This window comes from Passer domesticus, chromosome 1 (assembly GCF_036417665.1).
Source record: "Passer domesticus isolate bPasDom1 chromosome 1, bPasDom1.hap1, whole genome shotgun sequence".
NCBI classification, from domain to species: domain Eukaryota; kingdom Metazoa; phylum Chordata; class Aves; order Passeriformes; family Passeridae; genus Passer; species Passer domesticus.
Window position 1 is genome coordinate 22,563,749 of NC_087474.1, and position 20,767 is coordinate 22,584,515.

Sequence of the window (20,767 nt, forward strand, 5' to 3'; positions counted from 1 at the left end):
TTCTCTCAAAAAATTTAATATCAATCTAAAGAAGGACAATTTTCTTCAAAATAAAATGTGACATAATTTTACAGCATATTAGTTTAAAAGAAACTTATCTCCAACTGCTGCATTAATAAATCTATATGAATATAAATAATCTGATTTAATCACATCTGTAAATTCCAGTTACAGTTTAGCAATTTCAAGCAAATACAAATTCCTAAGCTAGAGTAATTTTTTGTCCTGGTCTGAATGTTGCACCAATCTGTACTTTCCTCTTCTTGGGATTCTGAAAATTATCATACCTGAAACAAACAAACAAAAAAAGACATTAGCAAATTCTTATGAAATGTGTTTTTTGTGTCTGCCTCTTCATATGCATATCAATGCACCACAGAACTCCAGATGTTTAAGTAAATGTTTATGCAAATGAAAAGTACCTGTCTCATCAGACCTGGGGACCTGGAGGAGTTATCACTCACACACCTAACTCAGAGAGCTCTCTGCCCTGCTTCCTTTGGTTTTTTTCCCAGCTTTTGGTCTCCAAGTTCAAGGAGACACATTCTCTTTTCCAGTATGTTTATACTTCTACAGATTACTGCCTTTTCCAAACACAGCACCTACAAAGACCACTACAGAAGCAAAACTCCAGCCATTTGAAAATACAAGGAGCTAGTACTAAGTGGAAGCAGGAAAGACCTGGAACCTAAAGAGCCTCTTTGTACTGTTACAGCTCTTAACATAATATCAGGGGGTCCTGGTCTGTTATTTCTAGGCCCTACATGAATAAGACAATTTACTGGTAAAATAGTTTCCCTTTCCCACTACATAACTTAATATTTCTTTTAAAACTGCTGTCAAAAGCTATCAACTATCTGCTGAAGTCGCCACATTTATTTAAAACTATTATATTTCTGATATACAAGGAATGTGGTAAGACCACATCTCCACTGAATTCAAAACTACAAAAAAAATACTTACAGTTCAGTAAAATGCTTCCAGTCATCCTGACTAATGGATGGTCTCATACCCTGAAGAGCACTCATCAGATGAGACTGGGTAATAGTTACAGTGGTCTTGGGAAGCACTGACTGATTAAGGGTGCTGTCCTCCTTGAAAAGAGCCATGAACAGACAATGTAAAATTTCTACAGAAACACAGTGCCATCAATATCATTAACTATGGAACCTCCCCATTACATATACAGACAAATGTATTGAAAAATCAGTCACAACTTTCCCCCCTCCATATGAATAAATAACAGAAATAACTGTTGAATTACATGAATGCTAATATCTGGCTTATTTTCCTCAAATTAAGTATCACTTATCTTCACTACTTTCATTTCACAGTATTTAATATTATTGCAGAAATTATTTACTGAAATACCAAGAAGTGTGGAAAGACAACAGAGAAGTGTTAAGACTAAATAATTTTTAAAAGTGCCATACTCCATTCTTGCTTCTGTAACTGGCCTTGTTAGCATTGATTTCTGTACTCAGGTGCTCTGCTTGCTGCTCCTGGCTCTCCAGGGAGCCTTCTTGAGAAGCTGTTCTAAGCATTGAAGGTTGTGAGGATGCAACATCTCTCTGAGTGATGCTGGTGAAGTCGTAAGTTATGGAGTTTGGACCGGACAAACACAAAGAGCTCTAGATTGATCACAAGAGGAAAGACATTAACTCATTATGCATCCAGAGGAGCAACTCCATTATTAGGAATTAGCCTACAATTCAATATAAGCTTGCCTCCACTGGGAAAAAAGAGTACTTTCTCTTTGAAATATATTACATATGTAATTTTTTGAACAGAAAGATTTAAGTTAATATGCCAAAGTGTTTGGGCAAAAGGCCAAATTTGAAAATTAAGTGTTTCATGTCTGGAAAATATGTAACTATTTTTGTAATGGCCCATCTAAGAAAGAATAAAATTCTGCTAAGTCCACGGCTTTAATTACTTAGGAAAATCAGTGGATGAGTTTATATAGTTAGCTTTGGAATTTAAACATTCATCACCTTCAAATTTCCTGTGCACTTGATAAGTAAGCACCTTTCCAATTTAACAACTTCAAGAGATCAAAGTCCTGTAGAATCATTGCTGAAGAATTTTCACAGTCAGAGGAAAACTAAGTCTTTAAAGTTACATTAATGAACACTATCACCTATAATGCAAGACAAAATATACCAAAGCACCTTAGCAGTCAGTAGTTAATTCTCTAATGTCAAAGCAAGTTATTTTTGGCTTTAAAAATCAATGCAAGACAATTTTGAAAATAAGAGTCTAAGAACTTTGATTACTACTTGTAGTAACAGTTCAACAACAGATTGAAATTAATTTTGAAAATGAGTTTCCCACAGGTCACACAAAAACTCTGAAATCATGTGCTCACTGTAAGGAGCCTGAGGCAGCATATCCCGTTCTGCTGACCTGCTAGCCAAGAGAGATGAGCTGATCACTGTGCAGGTGCTGGGCAGCCAACCTGCACATCCCTACCTATAAACTGGCCAGAGAACATGCTGCTTTATGTGCAACATGATGCAACATCAGGAATTCTGCTTAAAGACAATGACAGAAGTTAAGGTTTAGTTCTGTTCTTTTTCACAATTCCATGGTCTGACTATTCTATTCATGCACATTTTATTGGGAACCTGAAGAACCTCATTGATTCTCAAGGCTGTAACTTAATTCTTGAAAGCTGGGTTGTCACTCTTTAGTAATAAAACTAAGTTAAAGAATAAAACAACAAACAAACCAACAACCAAAAATTTGAGAACTGTTTTAGTGTTTGGAAGAACTTTGGAAGGGAACAAGTCATTTGACCTGAGAGTAAAATCTAATATGAATGCAATTTGCTTAATTATAGGGTATTAAGCAGTATTTTGTAATTTTGAGTTTAAACCCTGCAAGGTTGCAGAGAAGTCCATATTGTATTTTCTGAGATCAGATCCTTCCATCCCCTTCCTCACTGTGGACTACTAAGTATAATCTGAAGACAGTATAAAGGTCAAGCAGACATAACTGTATTTATAAACTGAACCAGGCAAATGGTATGTTTTTTTCTGCTTCTCAACTAATAATATTTAGAAAATTCAAAACATTAAGTGAGTAATTTACCAGTTCTGAAGGAGTTCCATTCCCCAGCTCTGATTCATAAGAGCTTCCAAAATAAAGACGATACATGTTGGACCTTGGATCTTCAGGAAGCAAGTCAGACATATCTAAAGAAATAAGAGAGTGCTCTAGCACTGCTTCTCCATCTGTTACTGAATCATCTGAGCCACTGCTGTGGTTTAGAAAAACCATGGAAGAGAGACTGAAGTCACTATCAGAACTAGATCCAAAATCCTGTAACAAAAACCAGAACATTACAAGAGTTAACTCATAACAAACTCAATTGGAAATACATGAAAAGATTTGATATACAGTGCAAATGAGAGTATCAATTTACATTTGACTCTAGTAGTAATCTGTCTTTCTCTAGGAGTACATTTCTAAATATTTTGCTAATAAAATCTAATACCTTTAAGAACTTTCTATCCTCATCCTAGAAAAATAGTTTCAGGAGGTAATTTTAAGGTTTTATTGTTTCCACTGCCTCACCCTCTCAATAACAGCAAGCACGGGAAAACTTCATGCATATGCTGTGTTGTAGAACTGTACCACTTCTGTCTCAACTTTACCTGCCAAGCAAATTATTATCTTGTGTAAAATGCTCTGGGAGGCTGAAGTGAGTCTACTCTTATAGTGCCTAACTGCTGTACTTGTTTTTAGTCTATAGCCAATACACTTTAAATGATGTGGAAATCAGAACTGCTGCTTTAAACTGGTGTCTGCAAACCTCTCTGATGGTCTCTATCAGTCAAAAACTTCTGAGCGCACTCTACCAAGCAAATGGATATTATTTGTAAATTATACACATATCACTGAAGTTCCAATCTTTTTCTCCTGCACATCAATGGACTGCCTTGTGCTTTCTCTGGGGTGTGCGCACCCCACTCTGGACACCACTGCTTGAGACAACAATCTCTTCCTATGATGGATAATCATGAGGTATCAACTACTTACTGATGCTACAAGTGAGGGGAGTGTTAGGGAATACATGCTGGAGATCACTCTCAATACTAAGAGTCACATCCTCAGATGCCCAACTTCCTGGTAACAGCTAGGGCAAAAAGAATTCAAGAGAGTCTCCTTCATTCTGCACCCCTGACCCAACCCTTCCCTTTGGCCGCTGAGTAGTGGAAGCCATGCCTGCTCCTTTCCAGCTAGAACCAGAAGACAGGCATTAAAAATGTGAACAGAGGTGGCTGAACACAGGCTAAAAGAGGAAGGATCTGCCATTGAGTCACAGGAGGGGCACAAACCAATGGTGGAATCCTGTACTTTGGAAGTTCAAGTACTAGCTGGTACCTGGAAGATGAGGCAGAGCTGGCCATTTCAGGTATTGCCATCCTCTTGACACTTCTCTCCTGATCTCAGTCAAACCCAATCTGCTGGAACAACTCCCCAAAACCCACCAATTTCTCATTTCCTCCATCATCTAAAATGCGCCATCTCAAAACTGAATTTTCTATGTGCTCCTAAAAAATTCCGTGTGGGATCCCTCCTGTCAATCTGTTAGTTGCTCCTCACAACAGCAATGAACACATTTGGGCCGACATATATCTATTTAACAATAAATACCTATCATTAAATGAGAACAGCATTGTGTTTAAGAAGTATTTAAACCAATTCATTACATTATTCTTCTATTCTTCTGCAAACATTTTAAAATGTTAATCCTCTGTATAAAAATATAAGAAAACATAAATTTGCTAAAAAGTCCAATTGATACAATTAACTTTTTCAACATAAACAGGAGAGACTTCTTTTATATTAGGTTTATTTACCTGTGTTAAACCTAAATTTAAATTACTATGGATTGCCTCTAATTGGGCATTGTATAATAAAGCTTTTAGGTCAGCCCCTGTGAACTGTTCCGTTTTTGCTGCCAAATCCTGAAAGTCCACATCATTTGCCAAGGACAGGGAATGACTGAGAGCTTTTAAGATTTCATAGCGTGAATTCTGGAAAAAAGGAACAAAAAAATGTCAGTAAAGCAACCTGTTATTTTCCTTGTCCTTACTGCTAGATGGTGCTTTGGCCCTGTCACCAGCCACTTCCTCTCTGAGGGAGGAAGGATCATTTTCAAGAAGATATTGCCCAAATACTAGAAAGATACTACCTTAACCAAATGCAGTATACAGAGAATATATTTCTCTAATATATCAAGTCAATATCTGGGATTTTATATATGAAATACATAAAAATATGAAGGTGAGCTCTGCTCCTCCTATGTCCTTTTGTAAAGAAAAGTATGATGAAAGTGAAATTCTTCTTTTTATCTGAATGATCTTACTCTAAACCAGAACTTTAAAAGAGAAAAAAAAGGGGGGGGGGGGGGAGGAAAAAAAAAAGAAAAAAAAGAAAAAAAAAGAAAAAAAAAGAAAAAAGAAAAAAAAAAAGAAAAAAAAAAGGCGGCACAGGCTGATCATAGCTGTTTCAGAATGAAATGATGTGGTGGAATTTATTAAATGTATGAACTAATCTGAAAATAAGTGGTGCTAATGTCTTCTCATAAAATGGGGAATCGGGCACACATTGTACAGTGTCTAAGGACTGGCTATGGTTTAAACAAATGGCAAATCCACTGGATTCATACCTCAAAGAAAGGTAGAGAACATTATACACACTACACTGCATCCAGTTTCTTTCTGCAAATTATTTCCCTGTTTTAATTTTTTTTTTAAATCAGCTAGATCCACAGGATATGACTGGATCCAGAAGACTGTGGTAAACAGCTTTTTCTTTCCCTATTTTTATGTGAACACACTGACATTAAAATCAGTGAATTTATCCTGTTGTATAATGGGAAATCAAGTCTACTTTTTCCAAGTTTGAAATGCCACTACATACAAAGAAAAGGAAAATAAAACCCATTAGTCTGATTTTTTCCTTGCCTCTTGTGTGACAGTATTTGTCTCCTCACCTGATCAGGAAGTGGACAGTACAGGCATTTATCCAGTCGACCTGGCCTTAACAAAGCAGGGTCAATCAAATCCGGGCGACTGGTAGCAGCTAGCACATAAACTCCTTAGGATAAAGGCACAGAAAAATGCCATTAACATCTGCTAAACTTCTGCATGAAAAGGAGCACAAAGGTGAATTGGTACCTTGCAGTCCTTCCACACCATCTAACTGAGTCAACAGCTGGTTAACCACTCGGTCGGTGACTCCTGTGTTGTCGTGACCTCGGCGAGGAGCAATAGAATCAAACTCATCAAAGAAAACAATACAAGGCTTAGCTGCCTGAGCTCTGAAAGGGAAAAAAAAAATGAGCAATACTTATTTTTCTGTTTAAGTTTCATTTACAGGTAAAATTGCTTAGAAATATTGAAGGTAATTGCTTTTTGCTTCAGAGAACAGTTGTATTTAATGACAGAATAGAAAATCTGCTTTCTGTAAGATTTAGGATGTTCTGAAAACAGGGCTGCAATAGAATCACTGCTCATCTTTATGACATACTTAGCACTCACGTTATCATGTCTAAGTGCTCAACTGTCATATTAATATACATGAAAGCTCTAAAATTCAATCACTGCAGATGAGTTCTTGGCTTACAGACAGCTAACAAAAAGACTGCCTACATGGTAAGTTGAAAAGCAAAGGCTACATAGGATATGTTGGCATTGAACTACTGGCATTGAGGACCTCAATACCAAGTTTAACGTGACCATAGGTATTGAGTGTGCATTACTACATGGAGTACAGTCAACTGGAGTACTGTCTTCTGGAAACATCTGAAAAGAATTCAGGATGTGTTTTCCAAAGTGTTTCCATGATGTGAACCGATGCACTGCAGCTGGAGAGAACTGAGAGTTGAACTCCAAAAGCACATTCCTCGTTGGAGCCAAAATGGGAAGTTCTTTAACAATGATGGCCAGGTTGAACCTGCCAAGATACACCCATCTGGTTCAGCACAACTGATTATCTCACATGCTTTTATGATCTGATGTCGTATCTCTCATCAGACAACAAAATTATTTATTTGTGCTTCAACCAGTGAAATTTATTGATCACAAATCTTTACAAAACAAACCTGTTAAATATGTCTCGAACAGCTTGTTCACTTGCTCCAATGTATTTGCTGAGCAGCTCTGGTCCCTAAAAAGATATAATCAGAAAACAATACTCATGACATGTTTCTTAGTTTTAATGTGTAATTCAACATCAGCATATATTTTGTGTACTAGACTGAATTTTCTTGCAACCAAGACAATGTTATCTCTGAACAGAAGAGCCAGGGAATCTAGATAAACCAGAAGAATTTTTCAAGCATTTCAACTTGTTTAAAAGTAGTAATTTCCATTTTTGTACCACAACAGAACATGTGTTACATTATCTCAAGGCAAATGTTTACACCGTATTTTAAAAATGTTTAAAATATATTGCTCAATTTCATTGTCCAGTGGAATCAAAATCTGGGGTCTTTTTACAAAAAATGAGAAACTAAGAACACCTAATTAAATTTCGTCATTCTGCCTAATGAATAAATACACAAAAAAAATCTCAGTAATAAGACTGTGAAGTTCCAGGAATCAGATATCCAAAGGGATATCCAGAAACTCACTTACATGTGAGTTTCTTACTGTAGTATTTTGCCCTCACAAGCACATAGTTACAGCTATCATGTAAAGTTATTTTATTCAGTTAATAAAATGAATCAATTAAGCTTAAACTGTTGCTACCTTGATGCTGATGAAATTCATTCCACTCTCTCTTGCAATCACTCCTGCCAACAGTGTTTTTCCTGTTCCAGGTGCCCCGTACAGCAAAACTCCTGATCTCTGTCGAATGGGCAGGTTGGCAAATAATTCTGGATACTGGAAAAGAGTTTCAATGTGATATATTCTAAAATAAGCAAGTGTTCTGTAATGTACTGTAACATCACTGACTAGTGATGATTTTTGTCTAAACAGAATCCATCTGACTTATTATATGCCCAGTATTATCCCAACAGCTTATCTGGACTGCTTTTAGTTTACCTGGTGCTGAAGTAGGTTTCTAGGTATAACAGGTACCTAAAATACAAACAAGTGGGATTTTTTACTAGAGGAAACAGGCCAGAATAGGGATGGACTAGAGCTTCATATTCTCCATACTAGCAGCTCTAAATTCCTATTTTAATCACTGAATGATATGATCACATATACAATTCAGCCGTTTCTCTGAAGAGTCAATGTTCAATGGCTCATCTCAACATTCAAGTTTTAAGCAAGGCAGAATGACCAAAGTAAAATAAGGCGAAATTGATGGATTTGCATTCATCTGAAATAAATTAATCCTCTAGCAAAAGCACTGCAGAAACCAGCTGGAAATGTCTTTACAGAGCCTAATCACAAGCCCTGCAAGAGAGTATGGCAATACTCCAATATTGTAGTGCAACACTAGCTCTGTAGTAAAGCTCAGCCTTTGCCTTTTGCATTTGGAAGAGAGAAGGGGAAGGAGAAAGTGTTTTCCAGTAGCTGAAGACAGTTGAAGATTGGAAAGCTACAAAATCATGCCTGTCATCTTTCTATCTACACCCCAAACTTTAAAAAATAATTCTTCCCTACTAACATTATGTACAAAATTCAAGTACCTAATTTAAAGGAACTTAGTACCTTTGCAGGTAACATGATGGTATCCCTGAGTATTTGCTTCACATCATTTAAGCCACCAATCCTGTCCCAGCCAAGGTCTTTAGGTTTATGAAGGCTGACATTTCTCAGAGCTAATGGAGTAAAATCTTTTAGAGCTTTTTGAAAATCCACAGTTGACAGGTTCAAATCTGCTTTAAAAAAACAAAGAAAAAAAATCCTGAAAAAAACCCAAACAAACAGACTGCCAGTAACAAACTCCTTACAATATGTAGACAATCAAAGAGACTTTAAACATAAAATATAAAACCTGGGAGTTTCTTTCTGTATCATTCCACCAGTTTTGGATAACAGAAGTAAGACTATGAAATAAGAGATTTTGTTGTCAACATACCACCATTATCTGATACGTTCTGGTTAGAAGCACAGGTATGAATGGCACGATCCACCAGCATAGTAAAATCTCTGGCAACAAAACCTTCTGTTTCCTTCGCAATACACTGGAGGTCAAGATCAGAGAAGTCCTTTGGATCAGAATTCAGTTTCTTCTTTATTATGGAATACAGCACTTCATATCTTTGCTTCTGAAAAACAGAATTGTGCAGCAAGTGTGTATTGAGTTTACTATTTACATGGAGTTCAGGAATTCAAAGAGTAAATAGGTATGACTTACTAAAATTTCCTTAAATATCTGCATAACACCAACCCTTTAAATAACCAAACCTAAGCAATACAAACAAATGCTAGTGCTTCAGGTGCACTTCATTAAATTCACCTCACCAGAGCTACTTTAAATTCAACATTAATAATGAAACATCCCTCCCTCCCCAGATTCTATTGTTTTACGTCATTTTTCTCTGTTTCACAGGAAGAACACATTTCTTTTTGTCAGCATGAGCAAAGAATATGTTTGAGATGCAATATATTGTACTAGATAAAAACACTTCAAATAATATGGTATCTTTTGAGATCTTTACTCATCCTTAATTGAGTATTGGTATTAAAAACAATAAAAGCAGACTTGCAGGAAGTAGGACAAAGTTAAACTGCATCTAACACAGCATCCTCTCCTCAGTGGTTTTTAACAGCTGGCCTGTGACTAAAGACACACAGACAGGAACAACTCATGCTAAATACAAATGAGTCATTAGAAGACCAGGGTTTCAAAGTATCTGCTTTCTCCTGCATGAAAGTTAATACTGTTCATTCTTCTCTTTATCTTTTTTTTTTTTCAAACTGGACTATGTTCAAAAGTAGAGGAATAGTATTAATATGGAAAGAAACCTAAACCCGTCCCATAAAATTAACATTTAATTTTAATAACATTTTTAAATGCATGTTCTAGGGACATATTATTTCATTGAGCTGTGAAAAACACACATTTAATTTAATTTCTCTAACTTGATGACTTACATGTTTTACAAAGCTGCTCCTTCAGCATCCCCTTAGAGGTAAGAAGGAGACATGCACATCTCACCTGTGTTAACAACCTCGTGTTGAACTCATGTTGAATGTTAGACTCTTTTCATATTGAACTGAATCATCCTCTGAATACAACCTTCTCTTATCACTGAGGAGTGGGGCCAACTGTGAGTTTTCACTGGATTACTCTTACTATTTTTAACTTTATAATGACAGAAATAAGTTCTGAGGTACTTAAGCATTATGAAAGAACTTCTAAGATTTCCAGATTTTTTTCTGATCTTCAGGTGTAATCTACTATTTCTGCAGCTGTTCCAGCATCATATTTGAGGCTGCTGGGAAGGCAAACAACATTTTAACCATTTTTATTTGAATTTACCTGATCTGGAGATCGGATACATTTGAAGCACTGAAATACATGAGTTCCTTGTGCTGAAACCAGGGAAGGATGAAGGGAATGTTCAGACTGACTCGTGGCAATTAATGCAATCAAACTCCCCATGGCAATAACTTCTTTCATCAGATCTTTCAAAACTAAACACAGAAGATATTGCTCCATGAATTGCAAAACAACAAAAATAACCCTAACCCGGAGAGCAGCATTAGTGCACACAAAATATAACAGCTTTGTAACATATTATATTCATTCCCACGTTTACAGTTGGTTTTAAACAACAAAAAAAAAGGTATAGTGATTCTTTCTAGGACAGCACATTCTATTAAGAAAATGCTATCAGAAGAGCTTTTTAAAAGCTGATTTTGTAATGCCACCGATGGCATCTACTTTTGCATGCTATTACTCCCTCCATGCAAATAAAAAAGTTACAGGAAAAAGCCCCAGATTTTAAGCCGAGAAAATAAGCACTCCAGGAGGAAGGTATTACATGAAAGTAAAAAGCAATAAAGGATGAAAGGTAGATCATCAAGAAAAAAATCTTTAAAACTCTAAAGCTCTGTTGTATGCATTATACCTTTAAGTAAAAGTAATAAGAAAACCAAACAATTCTGCATGCAACTTAGCACTTTTTAAAGGAAGAAATTACAGTAAGACTTTCTGAATTTCAGAAAAATTACTCTTACTTCCTCAAACTGACCTAAGAAATGGAAGGCTATGGCTTTATTAATCTTGGTTGTTTAGATTTACTTTGCAACTCAGCATTGCCTAGACTTTCAGGAATAAAAGGGAACCATATACAGGATGTCAAACTACAACTGATCCTCTAGTTTTTAACATTTGTGATTTGTTACATTGTAAAACAAAACAGAAGTTCTACAATGTATACTAAGTAGGATGATAAAGAAGTTGGAATTCATCTAAAATAAGCTGATTCTCAACATCAGTAAGTATCAAATTGATGTATCACTGTAATTATAAATAATAATTATGGAAAACAAAGAATTAATACATCAGAAATTATCAGTTAAAAGATTCATCTGCAATTTGTAATCAATTGCAACATATCTGGCTGTATAAGTAATAAAAAAAAGAACAGAGAAGCCTCAAGCACTGGCAGTGGTACTGACAATAGGCACTACCAGCAGCAGTGGTGGATGCACATATTCCAAGATGTAGAGTGCATTATTTTGATTCAGCTAGGGATCAACAAATGCCTACATACCATAATTTGTGAGTCTCTGCCTGAATATCACATGCTCCAGAAGCAATAATGACACAGATAGAATTGTTCAGGTAGGACAGTACAACTCGTGGTAGGAAATTCTAAGTTGCATTATATTTCTATTTAGACAAAGATAGAACAGTTTACCATAAGCAAGTCTATTGCTTTGAACAGTTTCAGGGCTGTTCTCATGCTCTGGTGTAGAAGGTACTCCAACAATGTGATCAAGATCATCCATCAGAAGAACGGATGGTTGTCTCCATGCTGCCTCTAAAAAAGCTTCTTCCACATGTTTCCTTATGTTTACTAATCTTTTTCCTAAAACAAAATACTATTAGAATGACACAAAATATCAGGAAAAAATCAGAGTGACTACATCTTGCTCACAATGTTTTGTCTATTTTGACTTCACATCTATAAATCCAGATAACAAGATTAAACCAGAATCAACAATCACTAAAGAAGAGAGTTCACACCTTCAATCAAAAAAGTAGAAGGTTCCACATGTTCTAAAATGACATTAATCATCTTTTACTAACCACTATAGAAGCCTACAAGTCTAATTTCCAGACAGTTAAAACCAGAGAAATATCAGCAGCATTCTAAAATAGCTACTAAAGAATCCTGCAATTGGAAGAATTTTCCAGAGCAAAGGACCCAGCTCATCATCAATTTTTTCCCCTTTTCTCTGGTGCAAGGAGCTCCAGCTTAAGTACTGATTTAAGCAAAAAGAATATAGTGAGGAAATATAAGGGTTCTGTAAGAAAACAGTTGAGTATTTTCTGCCCTTGCAACAGCAAGACTATTTAGAAAAGCCAGTGAAATGCAAGAGCAGAAAAATGCCTCCTTTGTGCTCTTCCATCTTTGCGTAAAATAATTATTTTGAACTCACAAAGCCTGAGGGGTCATCTCATCATCTCTAATCACAAGTGTTAGATTCTACTGCCAAACACACTAGGTTAGTAAATATGCCACCATAAATCAGGTTTCAGATGGTCATTCAATCCTTCTTTGGTGCCTGTGTTATCCTTTCAGTGAGTATAGGTATCCTTTAACACTTATGGTTAACAAAAACATTTGTTTCAGCTAGCACAGCTGAAAAAACACACAGTTCAATTTTTGCAACTTCTTCCATTTTTGTAACACTAAGAAATTAACATGGCAAGCATGGTTTGAATTGGTGGTGGTATGCGGGACAGAAACTGATAGAAGTGTGAAATAAACTTACAGTAGCTGTATTTTCATCATACTCTTGAATATACTAATATGGGTCATCAAACATCCTTGTGAAAACAGCAAAAATGCTAAAAAAATTATTCAGACCAGATATTCAGTAACTTCATAACTGTGGCTCTATTGTACAGCAAAAATTTGAGATTAACTATTGTCATACCTCTTAAAGCTTTACAATCAATTACTTCTACATGAGCATCCAGTCTAGTGAAAGCTTCTTTGCAGATGGCCTTTGCTAATGTTGACTTTCCACTTCCCTACAAAAATAAATGTGAGCTAAAGTAAATTGACAGAGGCAATGTGTTTCTGTGTTTTTGTCACAGTATGCACCAGTCAACAAGCTGGGGAAGCTGTAAACACAGTGAGTTTATTCCTCATTAAAATATATATGTATTCTGTCTCTGTATCACTTGGTAGGGACAAAGCCCTAGAGTGAAACAAAGATAAATTCAGAGTGGGTACATGCAGTACAGTGTTCTGATTCCACTGAGTTCAGTGTTAAGACATCTGCTAGGTTCAGTGGCATATGGTATTAAATGGATCCCTGTAAGAGGCAACAGCAAAATAACAGTATCAACACCACTGCCATTTTATGTTAGAACACAAGAGAATATATATGTTGGTAGCCATCTTCAAAACGTGTGTGTGTGTGTATATATTTTTTTAATAAATATATATATACATATATATATATACACACACACACTGTGTGTGTGTGTGTATGTCTGTCTGTGTGTGTGTGTGAGATAATGCTTTACTGAATTATCTCTGTTCAGTTAACTGCTCTTTTTTTTCAGCTTGCTCTTTATTCTTCAGAACAAAGTATCCTCAGTGCAAAGTATCAAAGAAAACTAAGGTCAACCAATTTGCAACCACGGAAAACAACATGCAAGGTGAAAGCAGAAGTGAGTACCTTTCCTCCTGTGAGAAGCACCCCTCCACTTCGCAGCCCCACAGCATTAGCAGCCAGCTTTTGAGATAAAGGACGCCCCAGAAGACTGTGGCTTATGTGTTCAAATAAAGATGTTCCTAATTTGTCCACTCCTCTGTAGGGGAAAGGAAACATTAAATGGCCTAGGGTAGGTACTGCACACTCTGTAGGCAGTAAAAGTTTGCGCTCTGGGGGAGTTAGAATGCTGACAGACTGTATTCTCAGTTGCCTTTCCCAGCACTGACAGCATGCTATCACAACACTCCAATCCTCTCATGTCTCCCCTGCCTCATCCCTTCACGTTTGCTACACAGTACTGCTGTTTTCCCTTGTACTTATGACCACAGCACTCTGTATTTCTCTCCTCAGCTGATGATTGCAACAAAACTTTTAGGAGCTACAGTTCTTTGAGATCCTTACTATTAAATGTAGCTGAACAAGTAAACAGGTGGAAGTTACTGGAGGACATGCATTGGCAGACTGCAGCTTATAAATTTTGTATATTTGAGCACTCCAGCTAAAACCACCCCACTGTCCCTTGCTGCTATGTAGAAGTCTGTTCATATTACTTAGAACAGCAAAAACTGACACAAGGTGAAAGATGCACAGTTTTGCTTAGATGTGGTATGGTTTCCAAAAAGTCTGCATTTCCACCAATGTTATTTTTTTATAATTCTCATTCCCATTCCCTCCCACATTTTTTCCTACAAAAATGTCTCACCCTAAATCGCTTAGTTTGTGGTATGGAAGGTTCTTGTCTCTATCAGGCATAGGTGGCTGGTTGTCATCATCAGTTTTTTTACTTAGAGGATGTAAAAGAACCTGCAATAAAGGAGAGTTAGGACTTTAGACGAAATATAACTACAGAAGAAGGCTATGGAGTGACCAGCCATTTCTGGACTTATGCAAAGACAACACTGCATGTATGCTTTGCTGTGCTTCAAAGAAAGGTGCATTGTTGAAATGAAAGAGATACAACTACTTTCAAAATCCAATCTAGTGTTGACAGTAATTTAATAATGTAAGATTAGATTTTGGGCCAAGTGCTGTTTATAACAGACTGGGCAGCCCACTATCTCTTCCCCTACCTGCAGCTCTCCCCCTGTCCTGCTGGCAGGAGAGTTCATGAGGCAGAATAATGAAACTGATCAGGAATCTGACTGGGTGAAAAGTAACTTGACAAAACATCTGGCATGAATTTTTCCATCTTGTTCACCAGGGAGCTAGTATGGAAAGCTGGGCAGGCAAACAGGGGTTGCAGAGGTTTACAGGTCAGAACAGGCTAGTAGGAGGTGTTGACACAGCTATTAAGAAATGCATTTTGCTCTTTCATCTTAGTTTCAGTCACTTGAACAATTTCTAGAAGCCTTCATATAGTTTACTACTAGTAAAAGAAAGGTCATTCTATTATTTTTTAACAGCAATTCTAAATTTTGCAGGCAAGTTCTATTCTAAACAGCCAAAAAAACCACCTTTAATTCTCCACTAAAATTCACTGTATATTTAAAAATGAAGAAAACATTATCTCACTCCTATAACCATAATGCTGAAGTAATGGATCAACTGGAATTACTAACAGAAGCAGTAATTCTCATACTAAATAGAAATATTTATTCTCCTGAGAAATGAAATATGGAAGAAACAGAAGGCACACAAACTATGTCAGAGAAAAGGCAGGGTGAGTGTAGTAGGTAGCTACCAAAGGAGAGAACAATTAAGTATAAGGATGGTACATATACAAATAAGAGTAAGGATGTTCAAACTTGGACAGTACTGACTCTCCTCTCTTCTAACTGATTTTTCTGAGAGTTTGATGTGCAAAATCTACGACATTCAATGACAAGCATGGCATGCCTGGAACTTCAGCAGGCCCTCAAGCTACAAAATGACACAGAGGATGAAGATATAACTTTATGAATAGACTGATGTTATTTACTTAAAAAGCGAAACTGAAATATATACAAAATGCAAGTATAACAATTTAAATTACTTGATACCTGATACTATGTGATATTTACTTGCATATTTGTCTTTTGCAGCAAACCGGGACTCAGCATAAAAATATTCTCAGACTTATTTTCTTCAATGTGCACGGGACGTGCTGCAGTAAGGACAAACTCCTCTATTCCTGTAAAAGCACAATGAACAACTATTAAAACTCCAAATAAATTCAGTTTTTGCTCCTCACAAGGTAAGACATTAAAATATTGCTACAATATTATCCAAAATGAAAGACTAAAAAAGGTTAATAATTATTAAGGGGTATCTCAAGCTTATGCTTTCAGTGTGAAGAGGTATCAGTTATGTTAAAAGGCGTATACAGAAATTAACTTGCACACTGGCTAAGTAAATTCCACAGTAGACAGTACAGTATTATCCTTGCCTTCTTTAACAGACAGATGTACACAGTCTGTGCTTGTCATTATCCATGGGTGATCATCAGTAGTGGAATCCTGCAGCCAAGAACTGAATGCACATTTAACATCATCTTCATGGATATCTTTATGCTAAATAGGAAAAAGGAAGAAGGTAAATAAAACAAAACCAGGTGTTCATAAGTAAAAATGTTTTCTTCCAATGCATGAGGCATTTGTTTGTCTTATGGCAGCAGAGAGATGGAAGAAGATGTAAGTTTTATTCATTTAGAAAACAGCTTTTTGCCAACAAACACCATTTCTATCAACTGCTCTAGGGAAAATATCTGTGCAGCCCCTGCTATGGCCACAGCTGAGTACTAGACCACCTCCAAAGATTCTTCCCTCAGAACACTGACATGAGGGTGACAAAAGAACTTCTATTTTTGTTTTGCTTCTCTGGCTTCCCAGATCCAAGGGCACTGCTCAGACCCTGAGTTTGAAGATATTCACTGATATTGACCTGAGACTTATCTCAGGTGCTCACTACACCCCTCTCTTTCTCATATACCCTTCCCCTGTAAAAAGAACCCTGGGCTTATCCAGTTCAGAGGCATCACCAACAACCTTCAACAGGCAGGCAAAGACCAAGCAACTTATCCCAGATCACCCAGATAACTGGAATAAAAAAAAGTAATTGAGTCCAGATCCCACATCCCTTGGCTAAGGTCCTAATCACGGATGCATAATTCTCACGTAGAAAAGGGGGAATCAATGAAAGTTATTTTAACAATTCTTTCTGCATTTGTCTGCTTTTTTTATTACAAGAACTTAAAAATTTTTTAACTGAATTGGAAAGGAAAAGGAGAAATCTGTATTTAAAATATACAAGAGAATACATAACTACTTTTTTTTACGATTTTAGCAGATTAATGTCAGATTATCAAAGAATTTTTCCTGAGTTGGAAGGGATCCACAAGGATCATAATAACAATGATCCTTTTATCTCCAATACAAAAAAACCCGCAGTTCTTCTGCAGGTAAGAAATCAAGTTAGACTGTTGGGGATTAAGAACAAACCTGCCTAAGCCTTACCATGATGGCAAGTGCTGCATTTAAAGCTTTGAGGGGAAGTTAACATTGGAAATAACCAGGCCAGTGTCACCCAAGTTAGAGGAAATACATAATTCCAGAGATACATCGGATGGACTGTGAGAACTGGTACTAAGTATGTTCCTACTGTCACAGATGCTCACTCAGAATATGTCTCCCTTATAGGAAAACTGATGAATTCAATAATATAACTTAAAAATTTAAATATTAACCACGAGGAAAAGAAAAAAGAAAGCAAAAGACTAAACAGCACATACAAACTATGACACTTTCACTACAATTGCCTGGGCATTGCAGTGTAGGAAAAATTTAGGCATGTCTTCTCCTGAAGGCTTAAACTGGATATTTACTCTATGACTCTTTTACCTTTTTGTGTTTCTTTTACAAGTTTAAAGGCATACACTTAATATTTGCTAGATTCGAACCCATATTAATGTACTTCAAATGACGGTCTGATGCAAAACTATTATCAATTATTGTTGCTATTTTGACAGTGATTTTTTTATACCTGAGAACCTAACTTAAAAAAACTGTGTATTTTCCTGACAAGTGCCATGTCTCCTTCACGTCAATATCCCTTTTAATAAGGAAGCTATTAGAATAATGGAAAACCCTATGATTTTAAATGTTTTATGAGATGAAAGTGCTATATCCTTTAATAGCTTCAGGAAAACAACAAGTAAAAATTCAGCAATTCAATTCTCTCTCTCTCTGTGATACCTACCAGTTCCTTTAAATAGAAAACTGTTCCAATTAGCAGTGTAACTATCTGGAGTTATCTACCAAGAGTAACCCAAAATTTAATGGCTTGATGTTTACAGCACATTAATCAAAATAAAAATACTAGATAAGCTCTGTTTAAGTTGATCATGGCAACCTATTAACTTAAATTTACATAGTCAAAAGAAAAAACAAGAAATTATACCCCCCAAAAAATCCTTTGGAATTGTTTCTATAGACAACTTCCAGATCATTATCTAACAAATTAAAACAAATAAACAACAATGCCCTCCTTCCCATCCCCTCCCCGCCCCCAGTTTGACCAGAGCAACATTATCAGTTTCCCAGCATATGAACAAGTATGTGACCAGTAATATCAACTCACTAAGTTCTGTTTGGGTTGCAGTGTAAGAGATACAGGAACTTTAGGAATAGATTCAACTGACTTAATTCGGACTGTGGAATGTATTTCGATATGTAGTTTTTTTCTCAGATCATCTGCAATCTGAAAAATTTAAAATAAAAGAAAAAAAAAGCATTAGAAAGTAAACTAGTTACAACATTGCATATATAATACTACATCAATTTCTTCACTAATGGAACCTCAAGAGAATTAAGAAGGAATTTATAACATTGACAATGATATCCAAATCTTACTCTTACATGCACACTTCTAGTTACCTGTTATCTGATTTGTGAAAGTGCTCAATACAGCTGACCTTCTACCAACTTAATAAACTCAAAAGCTCAAAAAATAAGTAGAAGAAATTCTTAGAATGTTGCAAGAATGCTCTTAGTATAGGAGAAAAACAACAATTTAATTTAATTTTCTGAATAAAATTAATTTTACATGGGTAGGTAAATATACACAGACAATTACAAAGACCAAAACTAAGCACCCCTGCAGCAGAGGGACAGAAAATACCTCCCCAAATCATACTAGTCAGTTTGCCCTTTTAAGGAAACTCTTTTTCAATCTATGTTATTTTAAAACTTACACCAATTTGAAAACATGTCATAAATATTTCTTAACTGTGAGAGACTTTATGATTGCTGCCATTTGGAAATTTCTTATGTCTGTCAAAAGATTTCATAGCAAACACCACTGCAGGCTCTTGTTCTCATTCTTAACACAGCAATGAGTGAATGGTGAGAATTGTATTATGTCCAAATAGGCAAATGGTGATTTGGAGCACATTTTGTTTGTTGTTGTGGATCCCACATGTGCTTCCAGAAAAGAAAGAACATAATCAGGCAGTAGCTCTATCACACCAGCTGAAACATCAGTATCTCCATACCAGGACTTGTGCCACCTGGCAAAATGGCATAAGAAAACTAGAACAGTTTAAATTAAACAAGCTGGTTATTGGATTATCAACCTTCAAGATGTATTTTAAAGAGTGTATAAAAGGACTCACAAACATTATGTGGCATTAGGATACACCATCCCATTACTTTACAGTTTGATGACCCCTAGGTCAAGGCACGTTTCAAAGAGTTAACTGATGAAGAGTCTTATAATGCAGTACTGAATGTTTGTGAATGGGTACTTTCACTTTCTCATTAATACAATGGCTACCTACAGATTGTGAAGAAAGCATATATTCCCTTCAAAAACACTGAAGCATTTCCTCATTTGGTGTAAAAATGCTAAGTGTGCAGAAACCCAGAGTACACTGTACATCTTGGAGAATGATGGTAAGCCATGCAGTCTAGAATGAGTACAAAGCACAGCTCTAGCAAACAGTATTTGGTTCTAGCAAACTCAAGAGATTAACACAAAATCTGCAGCCCAAAACTGCACGTTAAGTAGCCAGTTCACAACTATCCCATAGAAAATACTATAAAATAGAAAGCCCAAAATATGGTGTGCTCAAACTGACCCAAACTCTTCCAACATGCAGGGCTCCCCCATCATGGCCATACTCTATGACACTCTTTAGGTCTTCAAATCCATTCCAAACGATTTGAACAACAGATCCCCCACTGGATGCTTGACCGCTATTAGAATTAGAAGTGTTTTTGTCTTCTGTACTAGTCAAATGATTTTGCTTTTCAAGGGGTAGATTTTGTTTTGCTTCTTGATGACGTTGTCTTGGGGAAAGCAGCTCATTAATTTTCCCGTATGATACTACAGGATTTGGATCCAAATCAATATATTCTAAATTCCATGGAAAAATGTGAACAGCATTGCTTTTCAGAAATTCATGATTGGTGGATACGTTCTGTACGCTGGGAGGCTGGGATTGACATACTCTAAAAATGGAATCCATGTGAATTAAGTTCAGCAGCTTGTCTTTGAAGATGCTCATTTCATCGTTATCACTTGAAGTCTTTTGTTTCTGCTCAGATGTATTAGAGAAAATGTTCCCTATGAAATTCCATATATTTGGGAGAACATTTGAGCCAAACGTCGTGTTTGCATCAGTCTTACTCTCTTGAAGGACTCCAGGCTTTAAGTAAGGTTGTTTGGCAAAAGGATCCTTTAATGTTTCTTCTTGTTCCATGTTATTTTTCACAAAATTTTTGAGCAAGATGTCACTTTCTGTGGCAGGTGTGCTGGTGATATTCTCCTCAGGACCGTGTGTTTTGGGGCATATCAGAAGCTCCGTGCATGGCTCTAATCTCCCATATGGGGCTGCTGGCACAAGTGTACCTAAGTATGAGCAGAAGATGCCAATGAATGCAGCTACCCCTGCAACGCAGCTTACTGGAGGT

General features: G+C 36.4%; 1 protein-coding gene across 9 annotated transcripts in view; it reads right to left on the minus strand.

Moving 5' to 3' along the window:
• PEX1 (peroxisomal biogenesis factor 1) overlaps positions 1-20,767 on the minus strand; it is a 25,721-nt gene continuing 4,954 nt past the window's right edge. For 6 of the 9 annotated variants that reach the window (XM_064409869.1, XM_064409813.1, XM_064409818.1 and 3 more), the window contains 20 exons: positions 19,933-20,705; positions 18,435-18,554; positions 16,246-16,369; positions 15,881-15,990; positions 14,584-14,684; positions 13,845-13,977; positions 13,092-13,188; positions 11,846-12,016; positions 10,459-10,613; positions 9,052-9,241; positions 8,682-8,851; positions 7,767-7,901; positions 7,118-7,182; positions 6,192-6,334; positions 6,008-6,111; positions 4,869-5,045; positions 3,094-3,324; positions 1,434-1,631; positions 964-1,094; positions 1-287 (listed from right to left, as the gene is read on the minus strand). In XM_064409869.1, the coding sequence (XP_064265939.1) occupies positions 203-287; positions 964-1,094; positions 1,434-1,631; positions 3,094-3,324; positions 4,869-5,045; positions 6,008-6,111; positions 6,192-6,334; positions 7,118-7,182; positions 7,767-7,901; positions 8,682-8,851; positions 9,052-9,241; positions 10,459-10,613; positions 11,846-12,016; positions 13,092-13,188; positions 13,845-13,977; positions 14,584-14,684; positions 15,881-15,990; positions 16,246-16,369; positions 18,435-18,554; positions 19,933-20,705 (3,413 nt within the window). In that variant the 3' untranslated portion in view covers positions 1-202. Of the gene's footprint in view, positions 288-963; positions 1,095-1,433; positions 1,632-1,658; positions 2,141-3,093; positions 3,325-4,868; positions 5,046-6,007; positions 6,112-6,191; positions 6,335-7,117; positions 7,183-7,766; positions 7,902-8,681; positions 8,852-9,051; positions 9,242-10,458; positions 10,614-11,845; positions 12,017-13,091; positions 13,189-13,844; positions 13,978-14,583; positions 14,685-15,880; positions 15,991-16,245; positions 16,370-18,434; positions 18,555-19,932; positions 20,706-20,767 lie in introns of those variants that run through there. The other 3 variants (XM_064409834.1, XM_064409827.1, XM_064409879.1) reach the window with 3 other exon arrangements.